The sequence below is a fragment of the Cucurbita moschata genome, unplaced genomic scaffold, assembly GCF_002738365.1.
Source record: "Cucurbita moschata cultivar Rifu unplaced genomic scaffold, Cmos_1.0 Cmo_Scf00047, whole genome shotgun sequence".
Classification (NCBI taxonomy): Eukaryota; Viridiplantae; Streptophyta; class Magnoliopsida; order Cucurbitales; family Cucurbitaceae; genus Cucurbita; species Cucurbita moschata.
The window spans coordinates 1493094-1515319 of NW_019268563.1; the positions used below are offsets into that span (position 1 = coordinate 1493094).

Genomic DNA, 22226 nt, shown 5'->3' on the forward strand with positions numbered 1-22226 from the left:
CACCATTTTGTCTTGCCTTGCTGGAAACTCTCCTCATTAATCTGATTTCCTCTGTTGCACAGGATGCTTTGACGTTTGACTTGTCACTTTTCACCATTGTCAAATCTCGGGTATTTGATCTTTAAATCTATCCAATTTTCAACTTCAGCTTTCCACCTCCCACCTCTTGAAGGTAGCAAACACATTTGACTTGTGTTTCAAGAAATAAACTCATATTTTTCTGTTGAAATCATGAATAAAGGTGATGTAAAACTTGGATCCACCAAATGATGAAACTCGAGATGGTCCAAAACATTTGTATGTACAGTTTTCAATCGTACTTTCTTCGGTTCTTTGGCTACGTTTGTGAAGCTAACTTGTTTTTGTTTGACCAAAATGCAACTCACAACAACTCATATCAACATATTTCAAACCCCTCTAGTATTTCTGCAACAGCAACTATGTTTATACACTCTGCTGTGGTGTATAAGGTTTAAGATTTTGTGCTATTTGCAAATACCGTAGCATCCTTCACAATCTTCCACAAGCTCTTCCTAAACCTTGTTTCATAACGCGTGGTGTCCTAACCAATAAAGATCAGATTCTTTTTTAGACAAAAAATATATCTAACATTTTTACATGTCTGCTGATTTTCTACCGGAGTTTATATGCATACATCATCCTTTCTTTCAATCTCCAAGATTTTGTTTTCAACAAGACACACCTTCCCAAAATTACCAAACAGTTGCTTGTTTGTAGACGAATGAAAAGACGCACCCGAATCCAAAATCCAAGATTCAACCAGGCTATCCACACCAAGAATTAAAGCATCCCTAGTATTTTTCGTTGAATTTGCAGAATCATTATCATCTCCCACTTTCTGATCATGCTTCTTCTTTTTTTCGTACATATTCGACAACGCCTTCAACAAATCCGACGTTGTTTTCTCCTTGACGATAGTGAACACCACGTTTCTGGACAAACATCAACTGAATCAACCTTAGAGCTTGCCAATTCTAGAGCTTCCACTTTTCCATGGTCATGGAATCCAAATTCACCGCATACAAGGGTTTGTGAAGATCTTTCTAGTATAAACAATCTTCAATCTATATCTTCTAGAGACCGAAATCAGATCCATCAAACTTCTCGATTTCGATCTTTGAACTTTCTATTTTCACAGATTTTGGTGAATCTCTCCTAACTTTGATACAAGATGTTAGGATCGCGCAACTCACATACCTAATCTAGAAGAACAAGAGAAAGAAAACACAAAGAGAAATATACATGGTAACATCGGGATGGTAAACTTCATGGCGGCTAGAGATTTATATTGATGAATATACTACCGTGGATAGAATATATTTATAATTCATTTTACTATATATAGACATTACTATATATATATATATATATATATTTTGAGAAAGCTATACAAAAACATGAGCTCCACGACAGCGGAAATTTGATAAGACGTTATCTAACTTTTAATGATCTCAACACTATTAGAAATGTAACGGACTCTAGTAACAAACTGAAAAGACGAGAAAAAAACTGTTCTTTTTGTCACGTAACGTACGAGAAACAAGATTTTGTATTTTCTTGAAAACGACTTCACTTTGCTCGACTTCCTACAAATAAAAATAGGATAAATATTAGTATTAATTTTGGATATTTAGTTAAAATAGGATAAATATTAAAATATTTGTATTTTATATAATGCATAAATAATTATGGATTCCAAAAATATGACCGTTAAAATTTTAATTGGAAAAGCACTAACAAGAAGGAACCGAGGACATCGGTAAGAGATATGACAGAACCTTCCGGCATAGAGAAATCCCCAATTCCAAAACCCTCATCGGAACCACCCCAAATGGAAATCGACCAGCCTTCCGCCGCCCAGATGCCGGAGATTTCTCAGTACGAGCAGTCCAGAGAGTTGAGAATCAGAGAAAACATGGAGCGCATGCAGAAACTTGGCATTCCTGATCTCTCTCTCAAGCTCAAAACCTCCGCTCCTTCAAAGAAAAATCGCCGAAAATCGCTTGTTCCCAAAGCTTCTCCACCTTCATTCGACCTCCCGCCGACCGGACCCCTACGCCGATCATCCAGGTTTTCTCCGAATCCCAAATCTCTCGTTCTTAGCCCTTATCGGAACTGACAGTGCTCGTTCTCTGATATTTGGATACAAATAGGATATTAGTTATTATTTTCTTATTCGATAATCTTATTCTATATTTGTCCAGTTTTCTTCCGATTTTCCTCATAGTTTTTTCTATTATGATTTTTTTTGGCGGATTTAGGTTGCAGAATGTGACGCCTGTAACTTATTCTGAACTGCGAATCGAGAGGAAAAACAAGTTTTCTGAGGAGGAGGATGTGGTTCTTGAAGATGGCTCGAGGCCAGAGATGTACTCGGAAGAGCATGAGAAGGTGTTGGGTAGTACAGAGAAGAGCTGGACGCTATTTGTGGATGGATACGGTAACGATGGGAAACGAATTTATGATCCAGTAAAGGGAAAGACGTGCCATCAATGCAGGTTCATCGAAATGAAATTTTTCTCAAATTTTCATTGGAAAACTGTTGTTTGTGTGATCTTATTATCTATTTGTGCATTGTTCTCTGATTTTGTTCAACAGTGCTATCAAGAACAGCTTCGTTAGCTAGTGGAAAATGCATTATATCATGTGTTATGATTTTATTTTGATGGAAAATTGGAAGTGTTATATTTACAGGCAAAAAACATTAGGACATCGCACTCATTGCAGCAAATGTAACATGGTCCAAGGGCAATTTTGTGGAGACTGTCTGTATATGAGGTACTACACTCTTGATAACATTCCTTTTTAGTTCTTTCTGCAATTGGATTTCATATTCTCTCCTTTGGATGTTTGTTTTTGGAAAATATGATGTGCTGTCTCCAATCGCATAAACCGTATAAACTCCAATTTGTTTGGCTTTTTGCAAATGAAAACTTTTCAATTTTCTATGTGGATTTAGAACACTGAAACTGGGACATGGAGTTTATACTTGGGTTGCAAGTATTCCCATTGTTTTCTCATTCCTGCAGATATGGAGAGCATGTTCTTGAAGCGCAACAAAATCCCGATTGGATATGTCCCGTTTGTCGTGGAATTTGTAACTGCAGTTTGTGTCGCCAAGCAAAAGGATGGCTTCCTACTGGACCTCTGTATAAGAAGGTAAATTTCTTATCTGTAATGTGAATCACCTCCTTGTATACTTTGTTTTACTGGGGAGAATTTGCTGCTAATGTCAATTGAGTTTGAATTGTATAGATAGCAAGGATGGGGTTCAAGTCTGTTGCACATTTTCTCATCCAAACCAAACGTTCAAAACCGAGTTCAGTGCAGAATCCGACCGATCTTGCTTCTGCCAAGAGGTCGTTGTCCTTCACCAATTTTGAAGTTAATCCTGCAGGCTCTCCTAAGGTTAATGATAATCTCTTAGAAACAATGGAACATCATGCTGTAGATGAATCTGAAAACGAGAAGCAGAATATACTACAGAGTGACGAGATAAAGGATCATAATTCTGTTAAGAGGTCACTGAGCTTCTCAGGCCTACAGCAGGGCTCAAAAGAAACTAAACCTCCAAATCATCTCAACCATGGAAATGAGGAACTATCACAACGTCAATCTGAAAACGATGAGCTTGCCGAAGACGTCATCAGTGAAAAAGAAAAGGAAAGGCATTGCCTAAAGAGAAAGAATGGTGATAACTACTGTCCTTCTGATGAATGTCCAATAACTAAAAAGATACCAACAATTGCGGTAGAATCAAACAATACCATGGCTCTGGGGTGTGGCAATGATGACCACAGTGAGAAAGAATTATTGGAAGTTCAAGCATCAGCATCGCCAACAGACCAAAGCCTCGAAAAGAAGAATGATATTAGCAGCCAAACAAGCTCAGAGAGTACAACTGAAGAACATAGTTTAGAGGAGGGGTGTAAAACATCAGAAGAGGGTTCAAACACTTTATCAAATAAAAAAACGTAGGCCCGAGCGAAACTCTCAACTCCGTCCGAGCTATAATCTTAAGTAGCGGTAGGGTTTTGCGACATGTAGGGATAAAACAACATGGTGCTAAATTATGTGTAGTTTTGACACAGAGTTTTGAGGCAAGTAACTTTTTGGGAACTCAGAAAACTGGTGTGTTTTTAAGTGGCAAGGGGAGAAAGCAGTGTGTGGTTTGTTGCATACGATCGGTTCAGTAGTTTTTTGGATCCTCCAGTATTTTGTTTTACAGCTTACAAATCACAGCCCCAACAGTTGAACCGATCCTTCGAAACCGATTTGATTTCGGTCTGTAATGTGACGAGACTGTGTTGCGTTAAGTTTTTTTGTGCAATGCAAAATTGCAAATATACGAAGTGAAGTTTTAATTTAGTGATGTGAGTGCCAGTGTCATAAGGAGTGACCTTTAAGAGAATTCTTCACTTTCATGTTAGGATCGCATAACTCACACACTTGATCGAGATGAAGAACATGAAAAACAAAAGAGAGAGGTTTCTATCGATGACCTTTTGATATGTACCGTGAATATAGAGAAGTACATATTCAAAGCACATTAGAGAATATAATCATCTATAATGTATAATCATTTATTATGCATACTTGTTTATATAATAATTTCAATATATGGTCATTTATTATTTGTAGTCATTAAGTAAGTTATACGTAAATGTCACGGATTCACAACTAAACAATTCTCTCACTTGTAGATTAATCCGGTCAACCCAAAACTTCATTATTAAAGGATTGTCTTCATCATCAATATCTTCAACCTACCGGACCAACCAAGGCATTGCATAACCTCAATTCCCCAATATCAACACATTATGTCAATATGTTAGCTAGATTCTTTGCACTCCCTATCTTTTTAAACACATATCACCTTCTTCCACTAAACCGCTAGTAGAATAGTATCTTTTTGTGATGTGTTTTGTCTTTGAATGATAGATTAGATTATTCATCAACTGTATGCCGAGTTATTTCTTACTTAATTCTTTTAGATAGTCGGTCATCTATATCATCTTATTTCTAGCGTCGACTACTGCCACATACTCAACCTCAATAGATGAAGGAGTAACACAGTTCTGAAGCCTAGACATCCAACTCATCTCATCATCCATGACTTCTGCATTTATGGGTTTTTTTCGTTCGAAATTTTTTATTTTAAAAGCTATGTTATAAAATTAATTGTATCATCTAATGGGTTTACTTTATATTATGTCTCATAATGACTTTGTGGTTGATTGAATTGATTGGGAGACTTTTGGGTTTCAAGCTTTACACAAAGTTAATGAATTGTAATAATCAAATGTATGAGGTTTGTGTGTTCTTCAAATAAAGTTTGTAAACTTTGCTTGGTCTTTTTGAGATGGAAAGTGCAAAAGAAATCCCACTTCTATTACTTTAATCATAATTGTTTTACCTTTTTTCTTTATGCTTTTTACAACGCTACTTTCTCAACTATCATCATTCTTTTTTTTGTTCTTTTCTTTGGTCCTTTCAAAATATTTACTTTCTTTTTCCTTTAAAATTCTATACTATAATTTACGTTCTTTGGGTTCGGTGAGAAACTTGAAGTTTGCAGTAAGCAATAGAGCATTCTTTAAGATACCGTTTGTCAAAATCTTTGGCTTAGCAAAGCCATAAGTTGAAGGAATCAACGTGAAAATAAGAAGACTAGAGCTGGTAACTATAGAGGTTTGATAAACAAAATTTTTGGGAAGAGAGTTCTACCGAATTCAATTTAATCTCTTAATGATTATAAATTTCTTTTTCTAAAATGTGAGCTTACACAATTGGTTAAAGACGGTGTAGAAATTTGGATTCAAAGCAAAAGATATCGATTACTTTGAAGAAGGTATGACTTCAGGCAAACAAGATCATACCAATGAGTGTTGATGTTGAGACATTTGGAAGGATCATATCAAAGGTGTTGGCGACCATTGGCCACCATCTATCACTGATGATCACTTCTAACAAACATTGGTTTTAGAGACTAAACTTGATCGAGATAGTAATTCATTATACTTTTTCTTGCAAGTCCTAACGGAAAGAAAAAAAAAAAAAAGGAATTAAAATAAACTTGAAATCCATCTAGAACAAGAACCAATTGGTTTGAGGTGAGTGGCGTTCTTGGTTGGACAGAAAACAGCTTTTTTGACAATCCAGCGAAGATAATATTTGACTTTTTAATCTGCCAATTTCAGAGATAAAAAAGTCACAGTGGGGTCCTTAAAGCACACAGCCAAAAAATCATTCAATTCATTCAATGGGAGTAAAGATGAATTGTTCAAACTAAAGCTGTTCTTTTCCTTTTTGAAAGAAAAACGAATGAAAGTCTTTACTACCAAATTTCCTTTTCCTGTGTTTCTTAAGGCACTGCCTTAACTAAGTTCGCCTGAGAGAGCACTCGAAGAAATGCATTAATGCTCTGTGTGTGTCTATTCAATGAAGAGTGGCTCTGAATTGAAAATGGTGTAAATGGGCATTTGATTTTGTGGCTCAATGGATTTATTTCTGTTGGGTTTTTCATTTCTCTTCTTCTGCACTTAATTCGAGTGTCCCTGAAAATTTTGGGGATCCGGGTCCTGTGTTTTTAGGGTTTGACCCTTTAAATAATTCATCTTCTTCTTCTTCTTCTTCTTGTGGGTGTCGATTTCTTTCAAATTTCCTTTATGGGGATCTTAAATTTGATGTGGGTTTTCAATTTCATACCCAAATGAAGCTGGTTTTAATGGCGAAATAAAGCCCCATTGCAGTGTTGCAGCTCAAGCGATGCATCATTCACTATGGAAGCCTCTATCTCACTGTGTTGCTTTGATTATGGATAAGCGGAGTAGAACAAAAGATGGGTACGATTCAGCGATGGATGTCAAAAAACACCAAATGATTCTTCGAAAACTTGAAGAACACAAGCTTAGAGAAGCTCTTGAAGAAGCTTCAGAAGATGGGTCGCTCTTCAAATCGCAAAATGTGGACTCTGAGCCACTGCGCAACGACGGCGACGACAATGGATTGGGTCGATCTCGGTCGCTCGCTAGGCTTCAAGCTCAACGCGAGTTCCTCAAGGCCACAGCCATGGCGGCCGACCGTACGTATGAATCTGATGATGCCATTCCTGATCTTCGTGAAGCTTTCTCTAAGTTTCTCACAATGTACCCAAAGTATCAGAGCTCAGAGAAAATTGATGAGCTTCGTTCGAATGAATATTCTCATTTGATTAAGGTATGTCTTGATTACTGTGGATTTGGGCTGTTTTCTTATGTTCAAAGTCTTCATTATTGGGAGTCTTCTACGTTTAGTTTGTCTGAGATTGCTGCTAATTTGAGTAATCAAGCTTTGTATGGTGGTGCTGAGAGAGGGACAGTAGAACATGATATTAAGAGTAGGATTATGGATCATTTGAATATACCTGAGCATGAATATGGCCTTGTTTTCACTGTTAGTAGAGGGTCTGCTTTTAAATTGCTGGCTGAATCGTATCCTTTTCATACCAATAAGAAATTGTTGACCATGTTTGATTATGAGAGCCAATCTGTGAATTGGATGGCTCAATTTGCTAAGGAGAAGGGTGCTAAGGCATATAATGCTTGGTTTAAATGGCCGAGTTTGAAGCTTTGTTCGACCGATTTGCGGAAACGGATAACGAACAAGAGGAGGAAGAAGAAGGAGTCTGTTGGTCTGTTTGTGTTTCCTGTTCAGTCTAGAGTGACTGGTGCTAAGTATTCGTATCAGTGGATGGCTCTGGCACAACAGAACAATTGGCATGTTTTGCTTGATGCTGGTTCGTTAGGTCCTAAGGATATGGATTCGCTCGGTTTATCGCTTTTTCGACCGGATTTTATCATAACATCGTTTTATAGGGTCTTTGGGTATGATCCTACTGGTTTTGGATGTCTTCTGATCAAGAGATCAGTGATGGGGAGTTTACAAACTCGGTCTGGATGTACTGGCTCTGGAATGGTGAAGATTACCCCTGAATATCCCGTGTACCTGAGTGACTCGATCGATGATCTTGATCAAGTGGGTCGATTTGAAGATGATCGAGTTGCTGGGGTTGTGGATAAAACGTCCGAAACTCGTCAGGGGTCGCAACTGCCTGCTTTCTCTGGTGCCTTCACGTCTGCGCAGGTTCAGGATGTTCTTGAAACCGAGATGGATCATGACAACATCTCTGACCGAGATGGAACGAGCACCATACTTGAGGAAAGTGAGACTATTTCTCTTGGGGAGGTGATGAAGAGCCCGGTTTTCAGTGAAGATGAATCGTCGGATTGTTCGATTTGGATCGACTTAGGACAGAGTCCGCTCGGATCTGATAATGCAGGTCAATTGCATACACAGAAACTTGCTTCTCCCCTGCCTCAGCATTGGCTAAAAGGCAAGAAGAACAAACGACTCTCTCCTAAGCCAACTTCTAAGATCCACAGTGAACCATCATACGACAAAGAGAACGATTTTAACTCGGGGCATTATGACGATCACCCTGTACTATCTTTCGATGCTGCTGTCCAGTCCGCATGTCAGGAACTCGACTGTGTCGAGGAGGTTCCCAGAGAACTCTTTGCAGGAACAAGTGCCATGTCAGCTAATATAGAAAAGGACTCCAATAACCGAGTTGTTACCGAGATCCGCGAAGCAACAGAAGCTAGTAAACCACTTTCCAACGGCACCTCGGAAATATGTCCGGAGACAAAGGAGAGTGCCATTAGAAGGGAAACAGAAGGTGAATTCAGGTTGCTAGGGAGAAGGGAAGGAAATAAGCATGTAAGACGAGTTTCGTTTAGAATGGAAGATAATGGTAACGAGCAGTTAAACCATAGCATCGAGCCGGGGGAAGTAATAATGACGAGCCTGGATGATGAAGAGTATACCAGCAATGGAGAATATGACGACGAGGAAACGTGGAACAGGAGGGAACCCGAGATTATATGTCGACATCTCGATCACATAAACATGTTAGGTCTGAACAAGACAACACTTCGACTTCGATTTTTGATAAATTGGCTCGTAACGTCGTTGCTTCAGTTAAAGTTTCAGGGTTCGGAAGGAAACAACAAAGCGAATCTGGTTCAGATTTATGGACCAAAGATAAAATATGAAAGAGGAGCAGCAGTAGCTTTCAATGTGAGGAACAGAAACAGAGGACTAATCAATCCAGAATTTGTTCAGAAGGTAGCTGAAAGAGATGGCATATCTCTTGGCATTGGATTCCTTAGTCACATTCGGGTTTTGGACAGCCCGAAACGGCAACGTGGCGTTTTAAACCTTGAAGAATCGTCCCTGTGCAAGCAAGCCGAGAATGGAAGGCGTGGGGAGCACGGATTTGCACGGCTTGAGGTCGTAACAGCTTCGTTAGGATTCTTGACGAACTTCGAAGACGTTTATAAACTGTGGGCATTTGTGGCGAAGTTCTTGAATCCTTCCTTTATCAGAGAGGGAACGCTGGCTTTGGTTGAAGAAGGTTCCCAAGCAACTTGAGTTTGGTATTGGTGATTTGTTGATAGAGTTAGAAGAATCAATTATTATTTTTTTAATTAGTTGTTATATTGTTTGGAGAAGATAGGAATTATTTGAATTTGAATCTGCTCAGATTCTAAGGTAGCTCTTGGAATTCAACCAGATAGCTTTGTCAATTTATGTTTATAATTGGTTAGATTTAGATTCATCTTGAAGAGGTCATCTAAAATTTTGGCTATTTCACATGACACAATGGCCTGCCCCTATGTTGATTTTAATCGACCCTTTCTTGCTCGCCCATCCGGGATGCTATTCACGAGTTGGTTAGGGACAGCTTATGATTTTTATGTTAAGGGCCTACCCGGGAGAAGCCAAATAAATCTTACTAGAGAATATGGAGAGTGTCCACAACGGTATGATAATTTTTTATGGGTCGGAACCTATGATGGAGTCATGCCTTGAGTGCCTACGAACTTCCTCCTCGCTCATTGATCTCGACAAATTGGTTAGCATGGAACTTGCCCAACTGCCTGGATTTTAAACAAGTAATACTTGTAGGGATCGCTAGAACAAGTTAGGATGGGAGTATGATGAACCTTAAGTGGTTAGAATATGGGTCAATATGACCAAGGATGAACAATTTAGATAATTATGACACACGTATATTACAAAATTAAAAATTTCCCTTAGAACAAGACAATTGAGAAGCATGCCTAATAATATAATGTCTTCTTTTGTGGTATGATGGAGGAAGGAATATTCTGATATGTGTTTTAGGTGATTGATGAATTTTATCTCTCCATTGAGCTTGTGTGATTGTGATATGGTTCATACCTTATTTTTTCCGTGCATTAAGGGGTTGGTAGACATACTTTCTTAATAAACATCTGTGAATGTGTAGACATGTCTAACGTGTTAAAGACGATTTGATATGGAATAAATCCAAGAGAAGCCAAGAACACGTCTAACGTGTTAAAAGACGGTTTGATCGAATATCTCAAGCCCAAAACACTTGTATGAGATACAAATCATTTCACAAGCAAGATCGATCATGTCCAACTAGAATGATTCTTGTTGATCAAATATCTCAAGATACGAACACTTGTTTGAGATTCGAATCACTTCACAAGCAAGATTGATCATGTCGAGCTTGGATGATTCTACATGCAACCTAAATGGAAGCATAAATGCATTTTTCAAGTCTACTTACAAATACAACATACATGACTTTATATAGCCTCAAAATGAAACTCTTACCTTACATGAGACATTAAGAGTGTGAGTGTAACATTCTTACTTTAGGACCATAATCAACAACTATGTATACTTTATGGTTATAATTAGCCATCATATAAATGTAACTTTAGAGTAAATAAACAGTCTTAAAATATATTAATGAAATACAATAACTCTAAATTATTCTAAATTGTAATCCACCCAAACTTTATAACAACGAAGCTTCATTCTTTTTCCGATGTGGCATGAATTGAAATATCTTTTGATAATTTCAACCGCATTTTAATCTTCACATATCTTCATTAGAGTATATTGTATGATTGATGTCTCTTGGTTCCTATCAAAGTTGATAGTTATATTTATTTTCCTAATAGAGCATGCATCAAGAACTCAGTTAAGATTAGGGTATTATAACTAGTACAATTTTTATGTAGAATTAGAAGTTAAACCTATGTGCACCTAGGAATTGGTTAAGCCGAGAGGCTAACCCCGAACGTCCTATAACTGAGAAATGCATTTTAAACCGCATGAATGCCCTTAAGAACCTAGTAAACCTCCATGATGTCTAAACATGATTTAAGTAGCTTACATAATCACGAAACTAATTGAGTTACTATTGAGTGTAGAATTGGGTCAGGGCCAACATCCTGATCCCGTTATACCGGTTCTTGAGAAGAACTAGGGACTACATAAGTAGTTAGCTCAAGGTATGGACCCCTATCGAGTGTAGAAATAAACGTACTGTAAACCGGTCCTTGTTGGACTAGGGATTACATGGGTAGAGGTTAGGAGGAGAGTCCCTATTGAGTGTAGGAAAGAGTCAAGGTTGACGCCGGGACTCATAAACCCACCTTGAAAGTGATCAGGGACTACGTAGGTAGGTGGTTAGTATGAACACTTCTATTACTACAATGTCCTAAGCCAGTCTAAAAAGTGGACTAGGGACTACAATTGGAACTTGAAGACCTTTCCTATTCATAGGTATAGTAATTCATTAATCATAGGTAGAGTAATTGAAGGGAAGAAAAGGGATAGAAAAACAAAAATGGTAGAAGAAGAAGGCATATGGGTCAGAGATGTTTTGATTAACAGAGAAAGATGGAAGAAAATCAAATCTTGAGAGCTATAACCGAACCCTTATTTTAAAACCCTTCCATTGCTCCCCTACCTAACCTTTCCTGTTCAAACTCCTCAAATTCCGCACCTCTCCATCTTTATTCATTCCTAATTAAATTTTGGATCAATTCAAATTTTAATCCAATTTTAACTTATTTAATCAACTTCTATTACGCACTCAACATTATCGGCGAGTGATGAGCTTCAGCTATTTCAGCTATTATAGTGCTCATTCTAACCTCACCTAAATAGGTCATAAAATCAAACAAAGATGTCAAATCAACCAATTGGACCAAAATAGATAAAAAAAAATTAGGTTCATGTAAACTATAATCCAAAAATTAAGAAAAAAAAATAATAAATTAAAAAATCTAAAAAGATATGAAACAGATCCTACCAGATTCAAAAAATGAATATCCTGAGAGGATTTCACGTCAATTAATTCAATTCAACAACAATTTGAATGATAACCCATCTCCCCATTTGATAAGTGAGAGACAGTTTGAACATTAATGAACCAAGAAAACTGCTGAAAACCTCTTCATATCTAATCTTCCATCCAACGCCCCTCGCCCATGGCTTCCTCTTTCGAGTCCGCCACGCCCCATTTCTTCAAGGTCATTCTCCCACAAACCCTCAATCAATCAAAGCTTGTAAGTTCTTCATCTCTTCCACCATTGTTCCTTTTCATAATCCGTATTATCAAATGGGGTTTTAAAAATTTGTGTTTTTTTCAGGCTATTCCGCACAAATTCGTTAGAAAACATGGGGAGGCCTTGGAAACTGAAGAGGTGCGTCTTAAGGTAGCGAGTGGGGCAGAATGGAAAGTGGGTTTGACAAAAAACGATGAAAAAATATGGTTTGAAAAAGGATGGGAAGAGTTTGTGAAGTTTTACAGCGTTGAAATTGGTCATTTTTTGACGTTTAGATACGAAGGAAACTCATGCTTCCATGTTGTTATATTCGATAAAACCGCTTCGGAGATTGAGTATCCATTAGGTTGTGGAGGGAAAGTTAAAAAAAGGGAGAGGTTTTCAATTAGTGAAGAAGCCACAAAGTTCCAATCTTTAACGACGAATCCTTCATTTATGGTAACAATGGGAGCTTCGTATCTTCATACAGGGAAGAGCTATCTGGTAATGATCTTCTTATTTGTTGTTTGTTGTTATGAGATTGTTGGTTTGATTGAATTTGGGTGTTGTTGTAGAGTATTCCACAATGGTTTGCAAATGCCCACATGGAGAGTCCGAAGGAGATGAGTGTTGAAGTGTCGGATGGAAGGGTTTGGAAGATCTTGTGCGGTGAAAGGTGGCCTCATGGTGTGAAGAGGGTGGAAATGAGAGGGGGTTGGAGGGATTTTGCGAGAGATAATGGGTTGAAAAAGGGTGATATTTGTGTGTTTGAGTTGATGGAAACCAGTGAGCTATCGTTTAAAGCTACCATTTTTCGATCGGGGTGTCGAGGTTGAGTACTCACAAGAGCATGAATTTGGAGACTCATTTTGTTTATGGAACCAACTTTTTAATATCTCCTTGCCCCTTTTATTTTTCTCTCATGAGTTTGTTAGATTGAGTTTTAGGAACTTCATCTTAAAAGTGATCTAGTTTTTTTTATTCATTTATTTTCAACTTTTCTTTGTATTCATACTTCACCGTTCGACACGTTCGACACAAAAGCTTAAACGGATGGATTATCGTAAAGTTAATGATATTAATATGTTAATGCTCCTTATGTGTAGGCTTGAAAATTTGAAGAAGGTACCATTAGTAGAAATCAATGTTAATTATAGGGCTAATGACATTACCGAGTTTGAATATACCATGTTAAATTATCAATGAATTAGAAAGTGAGTTTATTGGTGATTTAAGAAGCGGGGACTTATTTGTTCATAATAAAGTCATTAAAACAAGGTGGTGATTTAAGAACCGAGGACTTATTTGTTCATAATAAAGTCATTAAAACAAGGTGGAAAAATAACATTAATGTAGCTATCTTAATTTTGGTCCCATGGCCGGGGACTTATTTGTTCCTAATGAAGTCATTAAAACAAGGTGGAAAAATAACATTAATGTAGCTACCTTAATTTTGGTCCCATGGCCGTCCCACTGTGGGAGTCATCAATCGGACATGAGTGTCTTACCTTTGTCTCAAAATATGACAGTATCTTAAGTAAGGGACTCTACTATTGAAAATGCATACAAAATGCATACACAAGCAATTATGATAGGACTTATTTTTTCATAAAGTATTTAATGGCATTAAACCCTCCTTTTCAATTTAAGCTAAAGTTAGAAGTATAGTACTTTTATACACGCGCCTCACATACATGGACCCACCAGGCGGGCGTATACGTATCCTGGGCTTGCCCTTTAGCTAGTGCAAACTCACACTGCCAAAACCAATGAAGAAAAGGAGCCCGCATAATATCATAGAGTACATCACTCACACGAGCCCGCATAATATCATAGAGTACATCACTCACATTGCCAAAACCAATGAAGAAAAGGGACCTGCATAATATCATAAAGTACATAGATATCATAACGTACACATTATAATGGGAAGTATCTTGATGGACATGACATAAAAAATGAATGAGGTCCCATAGTTGTAAATCATATCATAAATGTAAGATCCAGTTCGTACCTTTGTTCTTTCATAAACATTTTCATGCATACATACTTGGCATAACAATATTTCATAGTCAGAATTAATCATGCTAACATAGTTTGCATGACATATCATAGCATAACGTAAGTCATTAACACATCATCACATAGTCATAGCATAACACAAGTCATAGTATCACATAATATAATGCATGCTATAAAAGTCATAAAATATGACATGTGGAGGACCACAAAGCACGTGTTATTCATACTTCATTTATTCCATCCAACCAAATTAATAATAGAGCCACTTACCTGCATAGCTTAAGCTATCGTCACTAATTTATCTTTGAAGCTAGTTCAAATCTGTTCTAAGTTCATCACACCAGATTAGTTTACCTAATACAGGTTTCTGGGTCTGAAAACGGATTAATGGGTCAGCTCGTGACGAAGATGGTTGGGCTACGACCTCCACATGGGCTGATAGAAGATGGACCCAAGGCAGATCGATCCTTTTCAAGAAAGCTTCTTTTTGTGATTTTCCTCCCGTTTGGCCTTATTTTTCAGCTGAAGTTTGGTCAATTTTGATCGGTTTTTACCCTCTAATTTCTAGAACATGTTCTTTTCTTTTTACTTAACTTTTTTATGATTGTCGGAGTTAGGCATGTATGTAATTCAATATTTAGTTTTACGCCATCATTGGAAGAACAATTAGGTAATTAAAATCGACGCTTAGACAATTTTTTTCCTAACCCCAAACAAACAAAGTTAGAATTAAACCAACAAAATTTGTCGAAAGGAAAAGCTTAGAACACAACTTACTATAATGACTTGTACATTGCCTCTAGAATCATGAATTTCTACAAGTTTGAAGTTTAATACTTAATTTATAAGTTTGAAAATTTATAAACCAAATAAATACCAATTTCAAAATATTTTTGAAACAAAGTAAACCAACCTCGTCATTAATTACTTGAGTTGAATCCATTTAATAGGAAGATTTTGTATATCTTGAGTTCACCCAATTTCTCAATATCCCCACAATGGGACTGACACATAATAATTCCTCTAAAAAGCTATCTGTAAACACTCCACTGAGTAGCAAACACGAGGGTGGATTAATTGATTTGAAGATCAATAAGAATGTCCAAATTTCTTCAACAACAGCTCCCCGCCATGGCTTCTTCCAGTCAACCCTGTAAAGCCCCCGACAACCCCCATTTCTTTAAGGTTGTTCTTGCTCATGCTCTCAAGGAACAAAAGCTTGTAAGCACAGTTATTGTATCTATATGTGTTGTTATGTATTTGAACACAAACCTTATCCTCTTCATTTGGTTTAGGAAATTCCGAAGAAGTTTGTGGGAGAATATGGTCTGAAAGCCTTCGAAAATAACCCAACAAGGGTTAAGGTGGCTGATGGGGAAGAGTGGGAAGTGGGTGTCACAAAGAGTGATGGAAGAGTGTGGTTTGATTATGGGTGGCAGAAGTTTGTGGAGTTTTACAACGTTGGATTGGAGTACTTTCTTGTGTTCAAATATGAACTCCGATCTTCGTGCTTCCATGTCGTTATCTTTGATCCTACTGCTACGGAAATCAAGTATCCACTAAAAAAGAAGCTAAACATGGGGACAAATTTTGATGATCTTCACCTAATTTCTCACCCTCACCCTCAAGGTATGTTTCTTGTTTCATAATGAGAATTTAGTTACTTACTAAGCTCGATCTAAAATGAATAACCGAAGCAGGAAAAAAAACTAATTAAGGTAATTCAATCGTCATAGATAGTTTTTCTTATTTACATAACTCTAGAATCTTCCAGAGCCTCATTCTCTGGAGAGGATTCCAAACAGTCTCCCCTTAATCGAGGTTCGATTTCTTCTCTAGAGCCCTCGAAAACTTACCAGCATAGAGTCTTCCTGAGCCTCATTCTTTGGAGAGAATCCCAAACAGTCTCCCCTTAATTAAGGCTCGACTCCTTCTTTAGAGCCCTCAAACAAAGTACACCTTTGAAGCTAACAATTTCTTTGTTTGACACTTAATGGTTCTATTGACATGACTAAGATAAGGGCATGACTCTGATACTATATTAGAAACCACGAACTTCCACAATTGTATGATATTGTCCACGTTAAGCATAAGATAATCTTATGTTTTTTATTTTTTTCAAAAAGGGCTCATGACATGAGAAATAGTGTAACTTGTTTATAAACTTATAATATAGCCCATATAAGATTATTCTTCTCAATAATCTTGGAACACAACATACAACTGATAACTATTTAAAGGAAGAAAAAAAGAAAACACGGACCATTGTTACTTACAAACCAAGACAAAAATGGGATTTTTATTTTTGATCTTTTAGTATCTCGCTTTATTTTCACACAACCACCGATTAATTAACAACCAACTTACAAAAAAAACCCTAAATTTGAAAGTTGGGAAAGCTAGCTTTGGCGCCATGAAACTGATGAACAACAAGAGAAAGTTGCGGTCGATGACCAGAACGAGCGAACGAGCGGGGGCGATGGCCAAAGCTACTACTTTCCAATCTATGACTCCCAACCCTTCTTTTATGTGCAAGATCTATCCTTCACACATTCAGTCAGGAGCGTATCTTGTAAGCAAATTTAAAATGATGGGTTTAGTATAATTTTGCATCAACAACATTTTGTATAATGGGTTTTAATTACTTGTGAAAAGAATGTGCCAAGAAGATTTGCGGAGATGCATATAGAAGAGGGTGCAGAGATGGTTCTTCAGGATTCAGATGGAAGAACGTGGGGCGTTACTTACTATTCTTATTTGACTCCACAAATGAAAAGGAGGGTTGAATTGAGAAGTGGTTGGAGGAAGTTTTTTGTGGACAATGACTTGAAAGTTGCGGATTGCTGTGTTTTTGAGATGATCAGGAAAAACAGCACAACAATCGCTTTCAAAGTTGACATCTTTCGGGCTTCTTGATTGATTACAAGGTTGATTTTTGAGGGTTTTGAGGAATTGGGGTATGTTTTATATCTTCGTAATATGGGGAACTTTGTGGTGTATGCATGTTTTTGTCATGGTTTTGATAATTGAAATGTATGATCGTATGTGTTTGGAAATTTGAAGATGTTTTCAAATCTTAGTTTGATTAGAAGTTTGGTTTTTTTAGTTTTCTAATGGTTTGATTTCTTAAAACATGAAATTAACCATTAAAAATTGGTTCTTATTGTAACCATTCAACTTTCTAGACGGTTTCCATTTTGCTACCAAATGCATCTTGACATCATTTTTATTGTAACCATTAAAAATTGGGAGTGCGTGCTGAGCTGGTGGCATTTCCTCTTGCACGGGTGTTCGAGGGACTGACTCAGGGGAATCTGGGGTCGCGGTCCTCCTCTGACCTCTCCTAGGCACTCGCGCCTGCGGCACAACTCTGTTGGCAATAGGAGGCAATTCTCTAGCCTCATCCCGAGTAAGGTGTTGTACTGTCTGATGCCCTCCTCGACCCTTCTCTCCTACCCCTCTTGGGTCCAAGCCCGGAAGTTCCCCTCTTATAACGAACCATAATCTTTATGAAATAAAATTCGCTTCGATATCAGTTTATTTGTAGAAATAAACGCTCGTTCTGAAACTCACTTATTAAAATAACACTCACGAGACGGTGAAGGAGATGTCGGAGAGAGACAATGAGACAAAAGAAATTCTGAAAAGCCTTTTTCTATTACACTCCTGTTTTTAACCATGTAACTTTTGCTCGGATGAAAAACTAAATAATTTATAGATTTTCTAAAATCTAAAATGGCTATCCCATAACCCACGCTGTCGTGATGATTCTTCTTCATTTTTTTTCTTTGGACTCTTCAACTCAAATTTCAAAAACCTTACTAAAATTAACAAAATTAAAACTACTTTTTTTTTTCATTTAAGTTTATTCCCAACAAAACTACCCCTAAACTTAAATGATGGTGTCGTCTGTCATACCAATCATCTTCTTGTATTTGTCAAAAAGTACTTTCGGTAGCGGTTTTGTAAAAATGTCCGCAACTTGATTCTGACTTGCCACGTGCAGCAATTTCACGTTTCCTTCCTTCACATGATCTCGGATAAAATGAAATCGAACGTCAATATGTTTGCTTCTTTCATGGTTCACTAGGTTCTTGGCCAACTCAATTACTGATTTGTTGTCAACTTGTATTACGGTTGCACCTTGTTGCTTCAGCTCCATCTTACTCAACAAATTTCTAAGTCATATTGCATGACACACACACCAAGATGCTGCTACATACTCAACTTCACACGTCGAGAGTGTCACGATCGATTGTTTCTTTGAAAGCCAAGTAAATGTTGTGTTGCCCATGAAAAATACATAACCCGATGTACTTTTCCGATCGTCTATGTCTCCGCACCAATCACTGTCAGAGTAACCGACTAACTTGTAATCTTCTGTTTTTTAGTAGAATAACCCAAGTGACAACATTCCTTGGACGTATCGTAGGACTCGCTTCAACGCCTTCCAATGTGAATAAATTGGCTTCTCCATGAACCGGCTTATTATGCCGACACTTAATGAAAGATCTGGCCTTGTGTATGTAAGATAGCGAAGGCTTCCCATCAGGGTCTGGTACCTATTTGTATCTACTCGTCTCCTTCATCGTACTTTGAGAGCTTGGCACTTGGTTCCATTGGTGTTGATACCAGGTTGCAATTTTTCATCTTGTACTTCTTCAAAATCTCCTTTGCATATTTATCCTGTGATATAAAAATACATGTTTCTCCTTGTTTAACCTCCAAATCGAGGAAAAACTTCAACAAGCCTAAGTTTGTCATCTCAAATTCTCCAATTCAAGAATGCTGACTTGACATCCATTTGAAAAATCGACCATTTGAATTGGGCTGCTTGGACAATGATCAATTGGATTGTCTCCATTATAGCGACGGGAGCAAACACTTCGTCATAGTCGATTCCCGTCTTGTTCTTGTATTCCTTCGCAACAAGTGCGCCTTGTATCGCTCAATCTCGCCTTGAGCATTCATCTTTTTCTTGACTACCCACTTCACACCTATGGGCTGACTTCCTTCCAGAAATTCTATCACTTCTCATGTGTTGTTGCGACGAATTGCTTAAATCTCCTCATTCATCTCAGTTTGCCACTTCGTGTCTCGCACCTCCTCTTCAAAGCTAATATTTTTAGCATTTGCTAGAAGACATACAAGGTGTACCTCATCTGTTGAGTCATACAAATCTCGCAAACTCCGCATTTTGGGTTGTCGTGGTTCATCTTCATCATCGAAAATTTCTGAGTCTGTTGGTGCACTTGTTGGTGTAGCGACTGATGATTCTCCTACTTCGATATTGACTTCTGTCGAATTGTTCCACTCCCATTCACTTGCTTCATCTACTCGCCAATCGCGACTCACTATCAGCATCTTGCTAGTCGGGTCAAGTAGGTTGTGTTGACTCTGGCAAATCGGATGTCGACGAAAAAATTGGCCGAAGGTTTCTTCGAAGGAAAAATTAGCGGAAGTAAAAGGAGAGAGAGAGAGAGATTCGCTGGTAATGCTGAAGACTCGATATGTTTATTTTACATCCGTTGAATGGTTTAAATAATAAATCTAATTACAAAAATAGAAAAACCAAATATACAAAAATAGAATAAGTGGACGAAGACTCCGCCACTCTGCCAAAACAATGGCCCCTAGAATCACGCTCCTCCATTCGCGTGAACTCATATGTTTTTACAGACCTAACTAAATAAGGCAGAGCTTTTATTTAACAATCTCCTCCTAAAAGCTGTACCTTATTATTTGAACTCCGATCTTTGAGCGTAGTTCTTCAAATTTCACCCGCGCCAGGGACTTGGTGAAAATGTCTCCAAGTTGTTCCTCTGTTCGGATGAAATCAATTTTGATGAGCCCTCGATCTGCACATTCTCGAATGTAGTGGAATCTGATTTCTATGTGCTTGCTCCGGTCGTGCAAAACTGGATTTTTGATCAGGGAGATCGTAGCTTTGTTGTCTACGTATAGCATTGGTGGATCGCTTTCTCTCCCGATGAGTTCTTCTATTAGTCGTGCAAGCCAGATCCCTTGAGTTGCTGCCATCGAAGCGGCGATGTATTCTGCTTCGCAGGAAGACAAAGCAACTACCTTCTGTTTTGTTGATTGCCAGCAGATCGCGCCGCCTGAGAGAAAGTAGATCATTCCGCTGGTGCTCTTACGATCATCAACGTCACCGGCCATGTCACTATCGCTGTAGCCGACCAGTTTGAGTTTCTCCTTTTCGCTCCCAGTGCAGTATCTTACGCCCCAGCCTCTGGTTCCGGCTACATAGCGCAGGATGCGCTTGACAGCCACTAGATGCTCCTCCCTAGGTGCTTCCATAAACCTGCTCACATATCCAACAGAATAAGCAAGATCAGGACGAGAGTTTACCAGATAGCGCAGACTTCCGACAATGCTGCGGTAATTGGTGGAGTCGACTGTCGTCGTAGTGCCAGCCTTCCTTAGTTGAAGTCGGGCCTCCATTGGCGTCCTGGTAGGATTACTGTCCACAAGCCCAGTTGTGTCCAGCAGCTTCCTCGCGTATGCACTTTGGCAGATGGAGATGCCGGAAGAGTTCTGTTGCACTTCGATGCCGAGGTAGTAGCTGAGCACACCGAGATCGCTCATCTCGAAGTTTTTCGACATCTCCTTCTTGAACCTTCCGAGGACTCCCACGTCGCCTCCAGTGATTATGAGGTCGTCGACGTACACTCCCACGATCAGTCGCTTTTTGCCGTGGCCGTACGTGTACATGCCATGCTCAGAGGCACAACGTTTGAAATTCAGTGACAGTAGGGTACTGTCGAGCTTCGCGTTCCAGGCTCGTGGGGCTTGTCGAAGCCCGTAGAGTGCTTTGTGCAGGCGCAGTACCTTATTAGGGTTGTCGTTATCCAGGAAGCCAGGTGGTTGTCGAACATAGACGATCTCCTTCAACTCTCCGTTAAGGAAAGCAGACTTTACGTCCATATGGTGAACCTCCCAAGAGTGATGTGCTGCAATTGCCAGCAGGAAACGAACGGATTCTAACCTTGCTACTGGCGCAAATACCTCTTCGAAATCCACTCCTTGCTTCTGGACGTAGCCCTTCGCCACCAGACGAGCCTTGTGCTTCACAACTTCTCCTTTTTCGTTGCACTTCAGTTTGAAGACCCATTTGAGCCCTATGGCTCGGTGTCCCGGTGGCATATCCTCCAGACTCCACGTCTGGTTCTTAGTGATGGATGTCATCTCCTCCTGCATTGCCTTCCGCCAGCACGGGTTCTTTTCTGCTTCGGCGAAGGTGTTTGGTTCATCTGCACTGACGGCATGTAGTTCGGCCACTTCCTCGAGCTCGCGCGCTGCTAGTCCAGGTGGTTCACCTCCTCCCACTAGGTCATCCATCCTCCGGTACCTAGCCTCCAGATCAGTATCGTGATCGGCATCCAGCGTCGAATCCGCAGTCCGTGGTGTTGCGAATTCCACTGGTTCAGGTGGTGCACCTGCTGGCGGCGGTGACGTCTCCTGATGCTGGGCTCCTCCTTCTTCAGGCTCGGTGACGAGGTACTCCACCGTGAATTGATTTGGATTACGGTCTGCCTCGATCACGTCATTCCACTGCCAGAAGGTGCTTTCGTCGAAGACGATGTCGCGAGACACGTGAGCTCGCCCCCCCACAGGATCATAGAGTCTGTACGCCTTGCTCCCGGGTTCGTAGCCGATGAAGACGACCTTCAGCCCCCTGGGATCGAGCTTGGCGAGATGGGGACGTGTTACCTTCATGTATGCGAC

The 22226-nt window shown here is 39.0% G+C and overlaps 4 protein-coding genes and 1 long non-coding RNA gene across 6 annotated transcripts; all 5 read left to right on the forward strand.

Moving 5' to 3' along the window:
• The first annotated feature begins 1784 nt into the window (after positions 1-1784).
• Positions 1785-4366, forward strand: LOC111434965 (cell division cycle-associated protein 7-like). The gene is made up of 5 exons (XM_023072302.1): positions 1785-2091; positions 2283-2519; positions 2716-2799; positions 3051-3180; positions 3277-4366. Exons 1-5 carry the CDS (start codon positions 1790-1792, stop codon positions 3997-3999), a joined length of 1476 nt encoding a protein of 491 aa, XP_022928070.1. The 5' UTR covers positions 1785-1789; the 3' UTR covers positions 4000-4366.
• A 1941-nt stretch (positions 4367-6307) lies between these two features.
• LOC111434980 lies at positions 6308-14972 on the forward strand. The gene is made up of 3 exons (XR_002709013.1): positions 6308-6659; positions 10282-10284; positions 14961-14972. It is a non-coding gene; the product is annotated as an uncharacterized LOC111434980 (long non-coding RNA).
• LOC111434978 lies at positions 6654-9650 on the forward strand. Its single transcript, XM_023072322.1, has one exon. The coding sequence runs from the start codon at positions 6790-6792 to the stop codon at positions 9493-9495; it is 2706 nt and encodes a 901-aa protein (XP_022928090.1). The 5' UTR covers positions 6654-6789; the 3' UTR covers positions 9496-9650.
• On the forward strand, positions 12396-13327 carry LOC111434979 (B3 domain-containing transcription factor VRN1-like). The gene is made up of 3 exons (XM_023072323.1): positions 12396-12479; positions 12564-12962; positions 13034-13327. The coding sequence occupies exons 1-3, from the start codon at positions 12402-12404 to the stop codon at positions 13292-13294; spliced, it is 738 nt and encodes a 245-aa protein (XP_022928091.1). The 5' UTR covers positions 12396-12401; the 3' UTR covers positions 13295-13327.
• Positions 14973-15525: 553 nt separating the features above from the next.
• Positions 15526-17536, forward strand: LOC111434972 (B3 domain-containing protein REM8-like). Of its 2 annotated transcripts, none has more exons than XM_023072312.1 (4): positions 15526-15701; positions 15776-16109; positions 16871-17052; positions 17136-17536. In XM_023072312.1, exons 1-4 carry the CDS (start codon positions 15579-15581, stop codon positions 17394-17396), a joined length of 900 nt encoding a protein of 299 aa, XP_022928080.1. In that variant the 5' UTR covers positions 15526-15578; the 3' UTR covers positions 17397-17536. The 2 variants fall into 2 exon arrangements, with proteins under 2 accessions (XP_022928080.1, XP_022928081.1); XM_023072313.1 differs by having other exon boundaries at positions 15526-15665.
• Positions 17537-22226: the final 4690 nt, after the last annotated feature.

Coding starts and splice junctions, on each gene's coding strand:
- LOC111434965 (XM_023072302.1), top strand. CDS start 1,790: ATGACAGAACCTTCCGGCATAGAGAAATCCCCAATTCCAAAACCCTCA. Junction 2,800..3,050: donor GGAGACTGTCTGTATATGAG/GTACTACACTCT, acceptor TCATTCCTGCAG/ATATGGAGAGCATGTTCTTG. Junction 3,181..3,276: donor CTGGACCTCTGTATAAGAAG/GTAAATTTCTTA, acceptor TGAATTGTATAG/ATAGCAAGGATGGGGTTCAA.
- LOC111434978 (XM_023072322.1), top strand. CDS start 6,790: ATGCATCATTCACTATGGAAGCCTCTATCTCACTGTGTTGCTTTGATT.
- LOC111434979 (XM_023072323.1), top strand. CDS start 12,402: ATGGCTTCCTCTTTCGAGTCCGCCACGCCCCATTTCTTCAAGGTCATT. Junction 12,480..12,563: donor CCCTCAATCAATCAAAGCTT/GTAAGTTCTTCA, acceptor TGTTTTTTTCAG/GCTATTCCGCACAAATTCGT. Junction 12,963..13,033: donor ATACAGGGAAGAGCTATCTG/GTAATGATCTTC, acceptor GTGTTGTTGTAG/AGTATTCCACAATGGTTTGC.
- LOC111434972 (XM_023072312.1), top strand. CDS start 15,579: ATGTCCAAATTTCTTCAACAACAGCTCCCCGCCATGGCTTCTTCCAGT. Junction 15,702..15,775: donor CTCTCAAGGAACAAAAGCTT/GTAAGCACAGTT, acceptor CATTTGGTTTAG/GAAATTCCGAAGAAGTTTGT. Junction 17,053..17,135: donor TTCAGTCAGGAGCGTATCTT/GTAAGCAAATTT, acceptor ACTTGTGAAAAG/AATGTGCCAAGAAGATTTGC.